The 20,122-nt window shown below is 44.0% G+C and overlaps 2 protein-coding genes across 3 annotated transcripts in view; one reads left to right on the top strand and one right to left on the bottom strand.

Moving 5' to 3' along the window:
• The window catches only part of LOC311035306 (protein kinase C beta type-like), an 80,705-nt gene extending 78,153 nt beyond the window's left edge, over window positions 1–2,552 (bottom strand). Inside the window, 1 exon segment of the mRNA XM_084043426.1 lies at window positions 2,022–2,552. Within this exon segment, the coding sequence (XP_083899552.1) occupies window positions 2,022–2,332 (311 nt within the window). The 5' untranslated portion in view covers window positions 2,333–2,552.
• Window positions 2,553–11,287: 8,735 nt separating this feature from the next.
• Window positions 11,288–19,855, top strand: LOC311038215 (ATP synthase membrane subunit K, mitochondrial-like). 2 transcript variants are annotated; one of them, XM_084047596.1, is made up of 3 exons: window positions 11,288–11,484; window positions 13,118–13,219; window positions 19,396–19,855. In XM_084047596.1, exons 1-3 carry the CDS (start codon window positions 11,416–11,418, stop codon window positions 19,540–19,542), a joined length of 318 nt encoding a protein of 105 aa, XP_083903722.1. In that variant the 5' UTR covers window positions 11,288–11,415; the 3' UTR covers window positions 19,543–19,855. The 2 variants fall into 2 exon arrangements, with proteins under 2 accessions (XP_083903722.1, XP_083903723.1); XM_084047597.1 differs by lacking the exon at window positions 11,288–11,484 and adding an exon at window positions 11,827–11,928.
• Window positions 19,856–20,122: the final 267 nt, after the last annotated feature.

Raw genomic sequence — 20,122 nt, 5'->3', positions numbered from 1 at the left:
TGTCAGAAGTGGGATGAGGACCCGGTGGAGCATGCCCTAACGTGAAGGATGTGAGAAGTGAAGCGAGGGCGCGCTTCAGAAAGGAGGCGGTTAGTGCCCCGCAAAAGACCCGGCCGTAACTTGCTCCACCGAGCGAGCTAGCTCTCTTGGTGTTGCTTGTTGTCTGCCGAGCGGGAGACCGGGGTTCGATGCCAGCTTGGTGCGCGAAACGTTGCTATATGTATATATTATCTCAGCAGATGAATTAACCTCACGGTATTTCTTCTAAAACTAGTCATGTGATCCGGTTTAGAAAAAAGGAAAAAAATAATCCTGGTTCCGGTGCTTGGTTCCGGTTGGCGAGTTAGTTTAGTCTGGCGAGTCGCACTACGAGTTAGAATAAAAGATGGGCGTGCCAAGACATTATTATACCATAAGAAACCAAACCATTATAGTGTAGTGGAGTAGAGAGTGGTCTGGGGCGGCAGTGGCTCTGGGGTAGAGTGGCCGGGTAGAGTGAGCTGGAAAACCGCAAGGTTCCCAGTTCGATCCCGGGCTGGGGCGCTCCCCTAGAGTTAGTGTCGAAGTGTCCTTGAGCAAGACGCTGAACCCCTAATTGCTCCCGATGAGCAGGTTGGTGCCTTGCATGGTTTCCTCCGCCATCGGTGTATGAATGTGTGTGTGAATGGGTTAATGGCACAATCAATGTAAAGCGCTTCGGATAGAAGCGCTATATAAATGCACCATTTACCATTTATACCAAACTAAACACGTTTTAAACTATAGGGGAATCATTTTGGAGATGCACGGCCGCGGAGGTTCCGTTCGTGTGATCCGGCCACCTGATGACGTAAAGTTATTTCACTATCAGAAACCCCAAAATGGTATTGATCCCCGGCTAAGATGAAGTCCATACAGTGGGAGAAGGTGGTTTATATTATAATAATTATTATTATATTACCATATAGTCTGTACAGTGGGAGCAGATGGTTATATTATAATAATATGATATTTAATATTACCATATAAAATATGTACAGTTGGAGCAGAAGGTTATATTATATTAAAATATTAATATATTATATTACCATTATAAGTCTGTACATAGACATGGTTCACATGATGCTCGTCTGTCACAAACATCATGGAACCACTTGTCCCTGGTTTTTGAATGGTCTCCATACAGTACATCTACATGAATGTTCAGATTTCAAATATAAAGTGCTGACCCCACAGCCATGGATGTTACAAATTAAAGCGTCCGGGTCTAAGTACCCCTATCATCCGTTTTGTTCAATAAAAAGCATTTCAATCCGATCGGAGGCCATTTTCACAGAATTTTCTCCATATGCTTTCAAACACGCGACCCTATCGGTGGGCAGGTGTACTGCACGTTGATACATTATAACTCTATGAAAAAATGGCCGCCGATCGGATTAAAATACCTTTTATTGAATAATACTGAAGATACGGGTAATTAGACCCAGGCGCTTTAACGTGTTACATCCTTGGCTTTCAGGTCAGCACTTTATATGTGAAATTTGAACGTTTATGTAGATGTACGGGTTGTAAATGGAAACCATTCAAAAACAGGGAACAAGTGGTTCCACGACATGTCATGATATGACAGTCATGTGTCAGGGCTAGTCTACAGTGAGAGCAGAAGGTTATATTATAATAAATAATCAGTATAAATACCATATAAAGTCAGTGCAGTGAGAGCAGAAGGATACATTATAATAATAATAATGCTAAAAAGCATTATTTTAGACTTTGGGCTATTCAAAAATAGCAGATATACAAGCTCATAGCGCGGCACCGAGTGCCGCACTATATATGAGAGTGCCGCGCTATGAGCTTGTAGATCTGCTATTTTTGAAAAATCGTGAAAATGTGTGCAAATCTTTGAATATATATTTTTAAAGCTAACATTTTTTAACTCAAATCTTTGCTCCTGGGGGGTCCCTGGAACAAACTATTTTGATGGGGGTCCGCGGCCAAATACATATCATTTTATTATAATAAATAATCAGTATAAATACCATATAAAGTCAGTGCAGTGAGAGCAGAAGGTGGGCTGCTTGAAGAACCTGGCGGTGAACTTGTGGTTCTTCACCTCGTGGATGTTCTTCTGACGCAGCGCGCCCTGCCGCGCGAAGCCCCGCAGAGCCGCTTCTCCAGAGGCCGAGCCTCCGGACACTGAGGAGCCCCGCAGACTGGCCTCTCCTCCTACTCCTCCTCCGTTCTCCTCGGAGGTGCTGGAGGAGGAGGTGATGGAGGAGGAGGTACCGGTGCTGGTGGTGGAGGTGCCTACTCCACCGCCTCCTCCGCCGCCGCTGCTCGTGTCAGCCATCTTTATGGAGGAACGAGGAGGAAGAAGAAGGAGAGAGAATAATACAGCAGCAGCAGCCAGGAGGCAGCGACGGGCTGTGTGTGTGTACGTGTCGTGTGTGTATGTGTGTGTGTGCGGGGTGGGTGTGTGTGTGTGTGTGTGTGTGTGTGTGTGTGTGTGCGGGCGGCGCGCGGACACACGCGCACGCACACACCGCCCGAAACGAAGAACCGACCGAACGGAGTGGAGAGACGGAGCGAGCACAGGTGTCTCCTCCTCCTCTCTCTCTCTCTCTTTCCCTCTCTCTCTCCGCCCCAGTGACCGCCTGTGTGTGTGTGTGTGTGTGTGTGTGTGTGTGTGTGTGTGTGTGTGTGTGTGTGTGTGAAAGAGAGAGAGAGCAAGAGAGAGAGAGAGAGAGAGAGAGAGAGAGACACACACACACACACACACACACACACACACACACACACACACACACACACACACACACACACACACACACACACACACACACACACACACACACACACACACACAGACACTCCAGGACAGGTCGTCACACCTGTGTACCAGCTGAGCACTACTAGCTCCATAGCTGTCATGAAAGCTGATGGCTTTACATTAACATGAATCCAACGTTATTATTATTTGCAAAGATTATTCATAAATTAAAGCTGCAAGCAGCAGCGATGACCGCAGCCTCTGTCCACGTCAGGGGCAAATATCGACCAATCGGAACAAAAGATATAAACTATAAAATATCAGAATTGGAGGCGTGGCTAACTAACTAAGTAACACCAATGAAGAACAAGGACTTTAAACCGAGTCCAATGAGGCGACTCACAAGTAGCTACGACAAATCGTTCAAAAGTTATAGCAAAAAATAGGAACTATCAAATATCGACCAATCTGAAGGGGGGGGGCGGAGCTAAGTAACGCTAATGAAGCACAAGGAATTTAAACCGAGTCCAATGAGGCCACTTACAAGTGGTTCCGACAAGCAGGCAAATTATAGGAATTTACAAATATCGACCAATCAGAAAAGGGGGTGGAGCCAAGTTACACCAAAGAAGGACAAGGACTGTGATCCGAGTCCAATGACATCACCCACTAGTCTTTATGGCAATCAGCTCAAAAGTTACATGGAAAAAAAGGGAAAGACATGACCCTGTAGATCGGCTATTTTCACTTCCTGTTTGGCGGTGAAACATGGAAGTGTGACTGTGTGACGCTTCGCCACAGAGTGTCGACAGTCTCGGGTCCGACAAAATTAATTCACCTGAATGGTGTTAATAGTTGCTACTACTGTGCATATCCCCATGGTATGGATTAGTATATAGAAATTATTAAAAATGTTCCAAACTTCTTCGATATTTTAACAAATATCCTATATTAAAATTGCCTAGTGGGTGGGTGGGTCGACGGTGGGTGGACATCACGAACGTAACATACAGACCTGCGAGGCGCACCGTTGCTCCGATCCACACCAAACTTGGCACCAACACTGGTCACGGCAGAATAGCCACACCAGGGACCACAGGTGCAGCGTTGCTCCGCTCCCTCTGTGTTCCTATTGGCTGGGCTTTAAACAGCCATAACTCCAATTCCCAGCATGCTAATAGTCCCAAACTTCGTAGGTTCTCTTGGACGGCCAATAGGCACGGGCTACAAGTACTTAAGCCCCGCCCCCTCTGTGTTCCTTTTGGCTGGGCTTTAAACAGCCATAACTCCAGTTCCCAGTATGCTAAATGCTTCAAAATTGGTAGGTGGTCTTACGGGACAAAACAGCCATAACTACAGTCACCAGCATGCTACAGGCGGCTGTGACTCTGTAGTATGATCAAGTAGGCACTTGATCATACTAGCACTAGCAGAACACTGCTGTTTTGCCAAATAAAGAAGTCCTGTGTGCTCCCGTGGTCCGTGGCTGACACCACGTTTATGATTTATGAGAGATAGATAGCCTGGGGATAACATCATATGAACGTTTATGAAGTGACTGATTAATGCGTAAACATCAATGGAGGCTGGTGTGTGCCTAAGGCTACCCAAGTTGGGAGACTCATGTCATTAAAATATTCCAGCGCAGCGGGTCCCAAAATCCTCTCGCATGTATCATGTCCTCAGACCAGATGTGAGATCTGAGCGGGCCCGTACGTCAAAGTCACGATGGGATGATAAATGCCGACAATTGTGGTGATCTCGCCGTACGCCCATTATTTGGTCTACACCACTTTGATAAATGAGGGCCACTGACACTGTCCGTACTGGATGTACAGGCCATCCTAGTGTTGATTTTGTCGACTTAAACTATGGCGAAAATTGTGCGTCGACAACCTTTTTTCACTGACGAAAACAAAATAAAAACAAAATAAAAACTAAGCTATGATGACTAAAACTAAGACTAAATATATTGACAATTTCGTCAGTAAATAAAAACTACACTGAAATGTTATGGAGGGACTGGTGGGGAAGAGATCCAGTAGAACTAAGACAAGTTATTTTATGGTTGGTTGCGCTCGGGTGTTACGCTCAGCGCGACGCGTTGTGAGCTTGTGGATCTGCTATTTTCAGCATGCAACCAAGTGTAAAATCAGCCATTACGACGCCATCAAGGCACCTCTAAAATACATTTTAGTCGACTAAATCAACTGTAGATTTAGTCGACTAAAATGTTATGATAGTCGACTGAAACTAGACAAAAACTGAAACATTTCAGATGACAGATGAATTTTATTCAAAAGACTATGACTAAAACTAAATCAAAATTTGCTGTCAAAATCAACTCTGAGCGGGCTGTAGCCTATACGTCAAAGTCATGATGGAATGATAAATGCCGACAATTGCGGCGATCTCGCCGTACGCCCCCCATTATTTGGTCTACACCACTTTGATAAATGAGGGCCACTGCCCGTACTGGATGTTCAGGCCATGTTCAACGACTTACTGTACCATGTAAAATGACATACTGTAGGCTACCGAAGTACCGTCTGTAGAATGACATAATGTAAAATGTATGTACGTTCAGATCAAGTCAGGCCAGTCTTTCAGGTGCATCACGTTCACAGCTATGAGATCAAAGCACCCCGTCTGCCTGTCTCACCACTGTCTGCCTGTCTGTCTCACCACTGTCTGCCTGTCTCACCACTGTCTGTCTGTCTCACCACTGTCTGCCTGTCTCACCACAGACTGATTGTTTAGCTGGTTGTGTAGGTGAAACAACCTGCATTTTTCATGTATTTATTTAATTTTATAATAATGAAAAAATGTATTAAAAAAGAAGCATTAGAGGGACAATAGCAGATGCAGGGATGTGCAATTGGTTCAAATTGAAGAACTGTCTGATAAATATTAATATCAAGTATCAAAATGTTGAATTGAGCGATTTAAAAACTATATCCGGAGAGTCATATGTGAGAGTCATTCAGTCTGCCCGCTTTGCAAAGTTAAAGGAGTATTTCACTTGAAAACACTTCTGGGGTGATTTTAACATCTACAAGGCTTGTGTGTGCAGATTTGAGGCATTTTGTTCAAAACGGACCAATCCTGCAAACTTTGGAAGCCAACCTTTGCCAATGAGGATGGAATATGGAAAATGGGACAGATCCGTGTTGATCACATGACTATAGAGATAATGTGTACTGATTTGCATGACGTTTGGATAAAATCTGTAGGAGTAAATGGGTTTTGCACAAATCGGCCTCTTGGTGGCGCTATAAAAGGCCCATGTGAAACATTTGGGGCAGAAGTTCGGAATTGGCATCCAAGGAGTGTGTGTGCACAGTTTCGGAGCGACCGGGCCAACGGTGCCGGAGATTAGCTGGTGACAGACGGACGGACGGGGTGGAAACCATACTCTCTCGCCATGCCTTTCGGCCTGGCGGAGACAACAATGAAGCTGGAATCTAATACAAAGTGATGACTAACACACCTGTAGTCACCAGTGTGCAGACAGAGTCCTTGTGTGATTCACAAGCTCTCAGGAAAACAGGCCACCGTTATAATGCATGTAGAGAATTCTCCTGACAGATAGTGTGACGTGCAGTCAGACTGTAGACCTGTGGTTCTCAACCAGTGGTCCGGGGACCACCGGTGGTCCTTGAAGGGATTCCAGGAGGTCCCCAGCTAAAGGAGAGTTGGTAACCAAATGGACCCTTATAGATCTTTAACTCTTGAGAGTATAAAATGAAACCAAATGGACCCATATTCATTCATTCATTTTACGCTCTCAAGAGTTAAAGATCTATAAGGGTCCATTTGGTCTCATTTTACGCTCTCTAGAGTTAAATTACTGTTATTTTGATCAGCGTTTGCCTGTCATCTCTCCTATGGAACCAACATCAACACATCATGGATGGAATTGTGGACAAAATATTATCCAACGATAACAACATATTGGGTCCGGTCTATGGTCTGAGAGTCTAAATCTCATTAAACGATGATGAATCCGTGGCTCAAATGCTGAATAAATGGACCTTCACCTTGATATAAAACAGGTTGAAAACCACTGGTGTAGACGCCATGCATGATTCCTGCTCTATTCTAGCTTGAACGATATAATATACCAGTAAGACTCCCTAATCGGGAGATAAGCGACCGTAGGTCACATGTATACAGAAGAGGGCTGTAACGGCGATTGGTTCCTAGTTGTGTGGGCAATGTATAGTTTTGTTTGTGTGTGTGTGGTGTGGGAGAGAGAGTGTGTTTATAGGGGAAAGGAGGGATTGTTTGTGGGGGGCAAGCCCCCGAGTTACGGCATTTTATGTGAGCTGCAGTGGCAGGGGGTCCTCCACTGGGGGCGCCACCACTTTTGCATCCGTTCTGGAGCACCAGGAGTGGGTGGTCCCCGGGAATGCCCCGTGAGCAGCCCCGTTGGGGTGGTCATTTGGTAATTTGTCCACATGTGCTCATTTTCTACACTTGGGGGTCCCCGAGGCCGCTGGGGGTCCCTGGAGCTCCGGGGGTCCTTGGAGGGTGTAGTTTGGCAGGTAAGGAGTGTGTGTGCAAAATCTGGCATGGATCGGGGCAACGGGTGCGGAGATATGAGCAGGGCAAAAGTGTGACGGACGTGTGTGACGGAGTGACGGACGGACAGGACGGACACCTGGAGCAGGTTTCTATAGTAAGTGCGACCTACGGTCGCAATTAACTCAAACCCTATATATTATACTAGGTCTGCTTCTTTTTTCCCTTTACACCAAATATCTTCGCAGAAAATAACAGATCTACAAGCTCACTTTGAGCTTGTAGCTATTTTCACCAAATGACTTCCCCCCCCCCACGAAGAAAGACATAGTATAGGGCAAGACAAAGAAGACGAGACTAGGACAACATGAACACACACACACACACACACACACACACACACACACACACACACACACACACACACACACACACACACACACACACACACACACACACACACACACACACACACACACACACACACACACACACACCACAAAACAACAAGTGAACCTAGGAGTCCTCTACACACCAGTGGTTCTCAAACTGTTTCATGTCAAGGACCCCCAAATTGACACTTTTAGCCCACAGACCACCATTTGAAAAGATAAGCCAGGGACCCCCATAAGAGAAGATTTGTGTGGCTCTAGCAGTGATTCTCCACCATTTTAATTTCAAGGACCCCCAGTGTGATATGCATAGTAAGTAAGTAAGTAAGTAAGTAAATTTTATTTGTAGAGCGCCTTTCACAGACATCAGAGTCACAAAGTGCTTCACAACAATAAAAGCAGAACATATCAGTAAAAACATAAACAGCCAAAATAAAACAATCAGTATTTTACCAGTCAGCTGGTAAAAATCAAGAAATCAATACAGGATTATGTTACAGCACAAGCTCACAAAGATTGGTAAACATAAAAGGCTATATAAAGGCCTGTTTGAATAGGTGAGTCTTTAAAAGTTTTTTAAAAAGGTCCTCAGAGGCCACAGTTTTTAGGTGGAAGGGTAGATCATTCCATAGCCTAGGTGCAAAACTAGCAAAGGCTCGATCACCTTTAGTTTTTAGTTTTGCTGTGGGAGGAACAACCAGCAGGGCTTGAGATGAGGATCTCAAAGACCTTCTGGGCACATAGGGTTGGAGCAGGTCACATAAATATGGAGGTGCCTGGCCATGGAGGGTTCTGCGTGTGATTACAGGAATCTTAAAATGTATTCTAAAATGAACTGGGAGCCAGTGCAAAGAAGCCAGGACAGGTGTGATATGACAGGATCTCCTGGACCTGGTCAGTAACCTGGCAGCAGCATTCTGGACCAGTTGCAGGCGGTCTAATGATGATTTTTGGAGACAGGTAAAAAGGGAATTACAGTAATCTAAACGTGATGATATGAATGCATGGATGATCATTTCTAACTCTGGGTATGAAACAACTGGTCTTAGTTTGGCGATATTGCGAAGGTGATAAAAGCAGGCACGGGAGACGGAATTTACATGCTTATCTAAAAGCATGGCCGAGCATAGGCTAGGGACCCCCATTTAATGGCATTTCTGTCGGCTGGGACCCCAATTTATGTTGTACAATCAGTGTTAATTTAACTGTGAGAGTGTACAACATTTGTACACTCTGAGTTGCATACCAATACAGGTCCATTTGGTTCCTAACTATCCATCATTTAGCTGGGGGCCACCTGGAACTCCCTCAAGGAGCCCTGGGGGTCCCCGGACCCCACTTTGAGAACCAATGGTCTATACCAGTGGGTTTCAACCTTTTTCGTGTCAAGGACCCCCAAATTGACACATAGTAGCCCACGGACCCCCGTTTGAAAAGATATGCCAGGGACTCAGGCATTTTGATTTATTGGGGGTCCCAATCTACACTGTATCATCATCATCAGTGTTCATTTAACTCTGAGAGCGTACAAATGGAACCAAATGGACCCTAACGGGTCCATTTGGTTCCATTTGTACGCTCTCAGAGTTACAGACACATAAGGGTCAATTTGGTTCCTAACTATTCATTTGGCTGGGGACCCCCTGGAACCCCCTCAAGGACCACTGGTGGTCCCCGGACCACTGGTTGAGAACCACTGGTCTATACAGTGTAAAGGTGGGTCTTAAGCATGTTTTAAAGCATCTTTTGTAAACATGAAGGCTTCAAATGATGTCCAACTAAACAAGTTAGCCATGATGTCTATCAGTCATCTCACCCTGGATGACATCATGATAACATGATGTCCAAACAGCAGGAAGTGATCAGATAAACTAAAGTAACCTTCACCAGCTATAAAGCTGACGGGTCCAAAGTCCAGCCCTGAGGGCCTATTGTGCACTTTTTAATAGAGCCTTCCTTCCTAAAAATGACTTATTTATGGCCCAGCAGATATTCATACACTGATTGAAGAGTGTTGTGAAATGAAGCTGGACAGAATACAGGCTAGTTCTCTGTAGGATTTGTACAGAGTCTTAACTGCTTGTTTCAAGTGTCGTTTCATTGTCAAGATGTGAGAGAAAGGCTATTTTATTTATGTATTTTTTGCAGACACCTTTTCACATTCTTGTAACATTTGGCTACGTAACCTAAGTACAATTTTGAGGTATTTTTTTTTACTTTACTGGAGTATTTCCAAATGTCAGTACTTTTCCTTCTACTAGTCTACGAATACTGTACTTTTTACTCCACTACAATTTATTGAAAACTTTAGTTACTTTATAGATTTTGATTAGGCCTATTATTATTACAAAACATCTACTAGCCACTTCAGCCCTATACTGTATACTTCAGCTATTTGAAAATAGCAGATCTACAAGCTCACAACGCGTCGTGAGGTGACACGTTGTGAGCTTGTAGATCTGCTATTTTCAAAAGATTTTCAAAAGTTGAAATGGGGCAATTCTGCATAATGAGTACTTTTACTTTTGGTACTTTAAGTAGGCTGCATTTTGATGCCAATACTTCTGTATTTTACTCAATACAAATTTGAATACCAAACAACCTGTTGCAAAAACCTTGCAACAGAGTATTTCTACATTGCAGTAGGCCTATTGATACCTTTACTTAAGTAAAACATGTGAATACTTCTTCCATCACTGTTGAACTGTAAATATAATGTTAAAACAGTGCATGAGTGTCTTACATTTAATACAGTGCCAACAAAAGACTATTATTGATATTCCACTGTATTAAATACAATAGTTGTAAATAATGTGATGCATGTGTATGTGACTTTGTTATGGTCCAAAGGTACATTATGACAGGACATGCAGTCGACCCAGTGGTATTTATCATAAATGTTGGTGATTTTATTTATTTTTTCTTCAGTTTCATGTAAAACAACTTGTAACTTTGTGTTTTATAAATACAGTTTATTTTATACTTTCCTTTTTTTCCTTCTTAAATAAATGTCCAATCTCTCAACTTTAAAAGAGGAATATGGTGTTCTTCAATATATTGATTTACCCACTTAAATCCCAGCATCCATAATGTGCTGGAAGTTTTAGCTGAAAATAGCAGAACGACAAGCTCACAATGCAACAATGACAGGAAACAGAAAAGACACTAGTATTGAGCCCCGAAGGACTCTGGTTACCCATATGGGGTTTAAAGGAGTAGTTCACCCAAAAAATGACTGAATTGTTTTTGTCACATTCCTGAGACAACAATTTGATGACCGGTCATCAAATTATTGTCTCAGGAATGTGACAAAAACAAAAAAAGGCTTCAAGGCTTCATTGGGTGTGTAATTAATAGAAAATAAGTCATTTTTTGGGTGAACTACTCCTTTAAGTGGTTAATTGTGTGTTTACCAGGAGTAAAAACAAAGGACTCCACCTCATAAAGTTGAACTCTAGCGCCCTCTGGTGTCAGCACTGAGGAGCTCAAGTACCACTTACTTGTGTAACCCTCCCTCTAGGTCCCGCCCACTAGGCGACTGACGATTGGACACCACCACTCTGCACGGAGACATCCCATTGGCCAACGGCTACAGTCAGTCAAACCTGACAAGGAAGCACATAACATGCATGAAAACATTTCTTGTGTAACTGTCCCTCTGTGCAAGTAGCAGGAATCTATAGTAACACTGGGCTGTTTTATTCATTAATTCAATAATTAACACAGTAATTAATTGATCCAGTCGTCATGCCAACGTCTCCAGTGAAGACCAGGATTCCTCTGACCAGTTTCGGTCATCTCATCACAGAGGTGAAGGTAGGTGTGACACCCACATTAGTGACCTGTATAATTATGTGACTCACTCTGCTGTCTACTGTAGAGGGTCCAGTAATCAGTGGTAGAAGAAGTAGGCTACTGACACTTATCAATACTATAAAATACTACCCGCCCACTAAGCGACAGACAGACGATTGGACAGCACTCTGCACCGAAACATCCCATTGGCCAACAGCTGCTGTCAGTCAAAGCCTGACACGGAACTCGTAACATGCACGAGAACAATAACATTTCTTGTGTAACTGTCCCTCTGCACAAGTAACAGGAATCTATAGTACACTTTCTGCTTTAACTACGTCCTTTTAACGAGGCTGAATAGACGCTGTTTTATTCATTAATTCAGTAGTAATTAAATAGTTAACAAAGTAATTAATTGATCCAGTCATTATGCCGGTCATCCCTCATCTCATCACAGAGCTGAAGGTAGGTGCTGCACCCACATTAGTGACCTGTACAATTATGTGACTCATTCTCCTGCAAGTAGGCTACTGACACTTTTTTTTTTTACTTAAGTAAAAGTATCAATACTGCAGAAATACTGTGAACATACTTTGCTGGAAGTTTCAAAATGTAGTAAAAGTATTGGTATCAAAATGTAGCCTACTTAAAGTACCAAAAGTAGAAAGTACTCATTATTTTGTTTTCACAAGTTTTTAAATGTATAAAATGTATACAAATCCTTTGAAAATGGCAGATCTACAAGCTAGTATTACATAAGCTAAATAATTATATTTTAAAATATCGTGAAATAAAATGTGGAATATTTTGTAAACATTCTAACGACACAAATCTGGCATGGGCACAAAACAAAACGCAGAAGATTACATATTAATTTGGGGGCCCTTGACATGTTTGAGAACCACTGGTTTAAACAACATTAGGAAACAAGCCCGAAATAAAGCAACTACACCTTAGAAACAAGTCCCAAAAAACCTCAACCCAATATTTACAAGCAAATTTACAGAAAAACAAGCCCAAAGTTGACATGGCAACACTACCAATTATGTGACTCACTCTACTGTCTACTCCAGAAGGTCCATTCATGTTCTATTTGGACACATACTTTAATGACTTAATAATGTAATGATATAATGATTTAATTATATAATAATGTAATGATATAATGATTTTAATGATAATGATGTAATGTGAGTGTGTAATAAAGTGAGGTTAAGGTCTTTAACCTGCAAGGGTTCTTGAGGGGGTCCCAGGGGGTCCTCCAATTAGCATTACAATCATTTTAACCCCTTTAACCATATTCTATACTTTTGGCTATTACAAAAATATAGACAATCTACAACCTCACAGCTTTTTTGAAAAATCTTGAAATTCCTGAATAATTTTGAATTTTGATCCTGATCTTGATATAGGCTACTTCTCTTCTGGGGGGTCCACTCCCTGGCACAACTTGTTTCAGATGGGGGTCCCATGGTCAAATAGCCTACTCATCAATTTGGGGGTCCTTGACATGAACATGTTTGAGAATTGGATGTAATTAATTGGACGATTTGTGTGTGTGTGTGTGTGTGTGTGTGTGTGTGTGTGTGTGTGTGTGTGTGTGTGTGTGTGTGTGTGTGTGTGTGTGTGTGTGTGTGTGTGTGTGCGCGTACAGGCGCAGTTATTTGGCATCAAGGCACCGACAGCCGAACAGCTGACTGGACTCACTGGAGTGAGAAGATACTTCAACAGTTACACACTGCAGGGCCGACGCAATGTAAGACACACACACACACACACACACACACACACACACACACACACACACACACACACACACACACACACACACACACACACACACACACACACACACACACAGGACTTTTTTTGATGTGGTCCTTTTAGCCTTAATGTCTTACTTATAACAATGACTATAAAAAACAAGTATGTAGTTTTCAAAGTGGTTCTAACTGTGGATGACCACACCACGGCTATAACCACGACTCCAGACGTCAACGTTATCGTTTGGATCACTCCCTGAGCCATTTTATGAACGATGTACTGTAGAAACACTGACAGCCAATCAAAATCCATCAGTCGGTCTCACTGACCCTTTTGTTATTAACAGAGATTATTATTGTCTCCGCCAGGAGACTATGTTTTCACTTTCCGTCCCCCCCCCCCCCCCCCCCTTGGCCAAGCTAACATTGGTCAAGCCTCACGTGACACGTGACAATACGTTGAAAGAGTGTGCTCTGATTGGCTAGTGAGACGTATGACGTATAGCGGCCTATAAATAGATGTGTCACTTTGAAAGAGTCTGTGTCTCTTTCAAAGTGAGGTAAGACAGGAATAATCACGAAATGGCTGAGAAATGGCGGAGCAATACATTATGTAGACACACTGGTGTCATCACAATATGTAATATAAATAGCTTAGACAGGATTAATCAAGAACAGTACATTCCAGTACAAACTGAGATCACAGTTGATGACACAGTGCAACTAACTCTTATTATGCAAACTGAAGAAGCTAATCATTGTCTGCAAACCGATGAAGAAGCAAAGGCGCAACGCCAACAGGAGAAGGACAAAGCTAAGAAACAAAGACGAAGAACACTCGCATCTGAAAATGAGAAAGAACGAAGACTGCAGGATTTGCACCCGTTAGAGGAAAGGTTGATAAGTCAACGTATTGCCTTCATGAAACTTGTTGGCTAGCCAAGAAGTTGCCAACAAGTTCAAGGCAATCCACGGTAATACAGTCAATGTGCCATCTGACGTACACACTATCATCAAAGTTCCAATCGTGAGCAAATATTGGAATAAATTCCAATATTTGCTGGCGGAGACTTGTGCTCCGAGGAGCACATTTTCTAGTTGATTATGATTATGAGGAGCACAGGTCTCCGCCAGGCCAGGTTGCCTACCCAACCCAGCATGCACAAACTTTGGAAGGCAGTCATAAGCAATTGGATTGAGATCCGATAAATCTAACTCATATATCTTGATCACATCGTCGTGTGACAATTTGTGTTTTGAAGAAAACAGAAACATTTAATTTGGCATCAAACAGGTTTATATTTTGTGTCATGATCCAAGGAATACGGGGAGGAAAATTATGTTGATAGTACGACCTCTGGCCCTTTTTAAATACTTAGAAAACGTCCGTTATAACTTATGGCAAGAGAGCAAAGGGTAAAAGGACTGAAAACAAGAGGCCAACATCTGTTTAAAAAGGAGAATATCTTTCATAATAAAAAGTCTATAAAAACACAATCACTATAAACCCAATAACAATAAAAAACTAGGCCTTTGGTGATAATAGTATTAGTGTCAAAACTTAATACACACACAGCCATGGTCTAATCCAGTGGTTTTCAACCAGTGGTCCGGGGACCACTAGTGGTCCTTGGGGGGGTTCCAGGGGGTCCCCAGCTAAATGATGGATAGGAACCAAATGGACCCGTATGAGTCTGTAACTCTGAGAGTGTACAAATGGAACCAAATGGACCCTAACGGGTCCATTTAGTTCCATTTGTATACTCTCAGAGTTATAAATTAACATTGATTTTACAATATAAATTGGGGTCCCAGAGATAGAAATGCCATTAAATGGGGGTCCGTAGCCTTAATGCATGTCAAACTGGGGGTCCTTGAAATTAAAATGGTTGAGAATCACTGCTATAGGGCCGTAAAAATCATCTCTTATGGGGGTCCCTGGCTTATCATTTCAAATGGGGGTCCGCGGGCTAATAAGTGTTAATTTGGGGGTCCTTGACATGAAAAAGTTTGAGAACCACTGGTCTAATCAGAGTCACTGGAAGGGGGTCTCAAAAAGACACTGGACACATATATTGACAAGAAGGAGGTCAAGCAGAACATGGTACTGGCACATCTGGGGCATCCGTCACAGAGAATGGACTGACATCATACGCATTAAGCAGCGGTCTTTATTCAAAACATTATTATTATTCAATAATATATTATTCAATTAAAGCAGGCTTTGCAGCTCTGCAAAGAAAATAAAAAACTGTTACTGTTACTTGTTACTTAATCTCTCTAGACAGATTCGAACGGGGGACAAAAATATATATATACGTATTTATTTATTTTTGGCCGTTTTTTGTTGTTGAAAATAGCAGATCTACAAGCTCACAACACGTCACGATGCGACACGTTGTGAGCTTGTAGATCTGCTATTTTCAAAAACTTGCAATAAAATGTGGAAAATGTGGAATATTTTTGAAATATTCTAAACGACACAAATGCTCCCTGTGGCATCAAGCATCATTTATGAAAATATTTGAGAACCACTGGTTTAAATAATAAAAAATAATTGGAAACAAGCCTAAATAAGCAAGTACACGTTGGAAAAACGCAACCCGCAACCACCGATATTTACAAGCAACTTATATTTACAAGTCGCTTATAATAAGCCGACATGGCAACACTGCCTGGGAGGCCTCTGCCCCTCCCGGCTTCCTGGGATCCTGCGTTCCATCTTCTCCACAGCCTGATCCACCACTATGGTCTACACAGCCTGATCCACCACTATGGTCTACACACCTGATCCACCACTATGGTCTACACACCTGATCCACCACTATGGTCTACACAGCCTGATCCACCACTATGGTCTACACACCTGATCCACCACTATGGTCTACACACCTGATCCACCACTATGGTCTACACACCTGATCCACCACTATGGTCTACACACCTGATCCATCACTATGGTCTACACACCTGATCCACCACTATGGTCTACACACCTGATCCACCACTATGGTCTACACACCTGATCCACCACTATGGTCTACACACCTGATCCACCTCTATGGTCTACACAGCCTGATCCACCACTATGGTCTACACACCTGATCCACCACTATGGTCTACACACCTGATCCACCACTATGGTCTACACACCTGATCCACCACTATGGTCTACACACCTGATCCACCTCTATGGTCTACACAGCCTGATCCACCACTATGGTCTACACACCTGATCCACCACTATGGTCTACACACCTGATCCACCACTATGGTCTACACACCTGATCCACCACTATGGTCTACACACCTGATCCACCTCTATGGTCTACACAGCCTGATCCACCACTATGGTCTACACACCTGATCCACCTCTATGGTCTACACAGCCTGATCCACCACTATGGTCTACACACCTGATCCACTACTATGGTCTACACACCTGATCCACTACTATGGTCTACACACCTGATCCACTACTATGGTCTACACAGCCTGATCCACCACTATGGTCTACACACCTGATCCACCACTATGGTCTACACACCTGATCCACCACTATGGTCTACACACCTGATCCACCACTATGGTCTACACACCTGATCCACCACTATGGTCTACACACCTGATCCACCTCTATGGTCTACACACCTGATCCACCACTATGGTCTACACACCTGATCCACCTCTATGGTCTACACACCTGATCCACCACTATGGTCTACACACCTGATCCACCACTATGGTCTACACACCTGATCCACCACTATGGTCTACACATCAGTGGTTCTCAACCTGATTTCTTTTGATTCTTTTGAGGAAGAAAAGAAGAGAAATGAAAAAAAAAAGACCAATACTGCATCAAAAGTCCTCTACAAACTATACGATGAAAACCGGTCAAACATTGGCCGAATTGTCAAGTAATATAAGAGGCAAAAACATTGAAAATAGCTGATCTACAAGCTCACAACGCCTCGCATTGTAGCAAAAATAAAAAATCTTTTATCCCTTCACCCTTTTGGACTTTAGGGGGAGAACAGTCTCCTCTCCTCTCCTCTAGAGCTGGTTCTATTTGCATGGAGAACAGTCTCCTCTCCTCTCCTCTAGACCATTGGTTCTCAAAGTGGGGTCCGGGGACCCCCAGGGGTACTTGAAGGGGTTCCAGGGGGTCCCCAGCTAAATGATGGACAGGAACCAAATGGTTCTAACTCTGAGAGTGTACAAATGGAACCAAATGGACCCTTATGGTTCTGTAAATTAACATTGATTTTACAATATGAATTGGGGTCCCAGAGGTATAAATGCCATTAAATGGGGGTCCGTAGCCTAATGCATGTTAAACTGGGGGTCCTTGAAATTAAAATGGTTGAGAATCACTGCTAGAGAGCCATAAAAAATCTTCTCTTATGGGGGTCCCTGGCTTATCTTTTCAAATGGGGGTCCGTGGGGTAATAAGCGTCTATTTGGGGGGTCCTTGACATGAAAAAGTTTGAGAAGCACTGCTCTAGACCTGGTTCTATGTGCCTGTCCTGGCCGGGCTGAGGACAACAGCGATGCCCGTTCCTCCCTTCCTGACGCTGATCTCCCAGGGTAAGACCTTCAGAGGGTCTTCGTTACGGTTATAAATGAAGGGAAAGAGCGTCTCGGTGAAAGTGTGCGTGAAGGTGTGTATGTGTCTGTTGGCGTCGGGGTCGGAGAAGGACAGCTTCCCTCCGTTCCAGTCCAGCAGGACCCTGATCCTCCTGGGTCTGGGGGGCTTGACGTTCAGGTCCTGGTACCGGCCCGGCGAACAGCGCGCGTTGTACTCGCCGTCGCCGAACATGATCCTCCAGAAGTCCCCCGCTCCGCCTCCCTTCCTGTGGAACGACTCCGACAACACGCCCACCTGCCAGCGCTCGTTGTCCCCCACCTCCACGATCCAGCTGTGGACCCCCGAGCTGAAGCCCTCGCTGCCCAGCACCAGGTACCAGTGGTCGAACCTCTCCGGGTTGTCCGGGAGCCGCTGCCGCTCCAGCCCGGCGGCGTCTCCCTCGGGCAGCCGCAGCGCCGCCGTCAGATCGCCGTTCAGGCTGTAGACCGGGTGGGCGGTGCCGGCGTCCAGGAGCACGGGCGTGTAGGAGACCATGCCCTTCATCTTCTCCCAGACCCTGAAGAGGAGGTTGCCCCGGTGTTTGACCTCGTCGATCAGCGCGCCGCGCTCCAGCCGCGGGTCGGGCAGCGCGCGCAGCTTGGGCTCCACTTTGGTCATGTGCTGCTGCGCGTGTTTCGCGTTTTGAATCTTGGTCGTGGCTTTGATGGTCCTGGAGAGGGTGGAGATGCCTCGGTCCAGGCTCTTCTGCTTGGACGTCATCCTCTGCAGCTTCTGCTTCTCCTCCTGCGTCAGCGCGTCGTTCAGCGCCTTCTCCTCGCGGTCCAGAAAGCGATGGAGCGTCTTGAACTGCTCCTTCATGTGCCAGTCTATGTTACAGCTCTGGTCTTTGATGTGCGCTCGCGTTCGTAGACACTCCTTTCTACCTTTTCTGAAGGCCTTTAGCTCCCTCTGTAAGACCGCCATGAATTCCTTCTTTTCGTCCGCCATTTTCCTGAACGATTTTCTCAACCCGGTGGATTTTGTGAGAATGAAATTGTTGCCCGAATGTTTTCACTTTGTAATCCAGGCTGTTGTTAAATCCCACTCAGTTGCAGAGAAACAGTTTAAATGTATATATTTAACACCCTCACATAAAACTGTGAAAACCTGTTAATGTCTCCCTTAATAGCCATGTGGAGTTGTTGTCATAGTGATGACATAGTGAACAACACTGTTGTGACGTCATGGTTACAAGCATGGGAATGTTGTTGTGACATTGTAACCAGCCAACCCAACCACAGGACCATAATAACAATGAAAACAAGCCCTCAGGGCTTATTTTTGGTGTTTTTTTTTTTGTGTCTTTTAGCACCATTGTATAATCGTACCACAGTACTATGTGTATACTGTTAATAAAGTATTCAATCAATCAATTAGACACACACACACACACACACACACACACACACACACACACACACACACACACACACACACACACACACACACACACACACACACACACACACACACACACCTCTATAAAACATGTACAATATTAACACATCATGTGTGTTGTGCTGTGTTGTGTTTTAACAGTGTGTGGTCGCCACCTACAGCCTGATGGCGGGAATGACGGCCGCCTACCTCATGCACAGAAGCAGCAAAAAAGAGGCCCAGCCCCCCCCCACGGCGAGCCCGGCCGAGCCCAGCTGTCCACTAGGGCTGTCAAAGTTATCCATTTAATGGTGCTTTAGTCGTTGAACACTATGGGACACGTGAATCAACATGTAATTTCTGTTTTTGGGCTTTAAAGGCTTTGAAGTCGCACAGGCATGGCAGATATGACCTAAATATACAAAGAAATGACTTGACATATTTAATAACTTAATAATGGAAATAACTTAATTACGGAAATAGCCGATCTACAAGCTCACAACGCGTCGCATCGCGACGCGTTGTGAGCTTGTAGATCTGCTATTTCCCACTGTTTTTAACCTTCAGTTAAAACGTGTTCACACACACACACACACACACACACAAGGGCAGCGCCTCTGAAGGTGAAATAACTTAATTACGGAAATAGCCGATCTACAAGCTCACAACGCGTCGCATCGCGACGCGTTGTGAGCTTGTAGATCTGCTATTTCCCACTGTTTTTAACCTTCAGTTAAAACGTGTTCACACACACACACACACACACACACAAGGGCAGCGCCTCTGAAGGTGAACAGAAAGGGTTAATGTGTGTTACGTTAATAAACGTGTCTCTCTCTCTCTAAGCTCTCTCCTGTGTCTCTTTTGTCATTCAAGCGTCTTTGTGCGG

Source organism: Gymnoscopelus microlampas (assembly GCF_963454915.1).
Source record: "Gymnoscopelus microlampas genome assembly, chromosome: 2".
Taxonomy (NCBI): Eukaryota; Metazoa; Chordata; class Actinopteri; order Myctophiformes; family Myctophidae; genus Gymnoscopelus; species Gymnoscopelus microlampas.
This window is presented reverse-complemented; position numbering and strand designations above follow the sequence as displayed.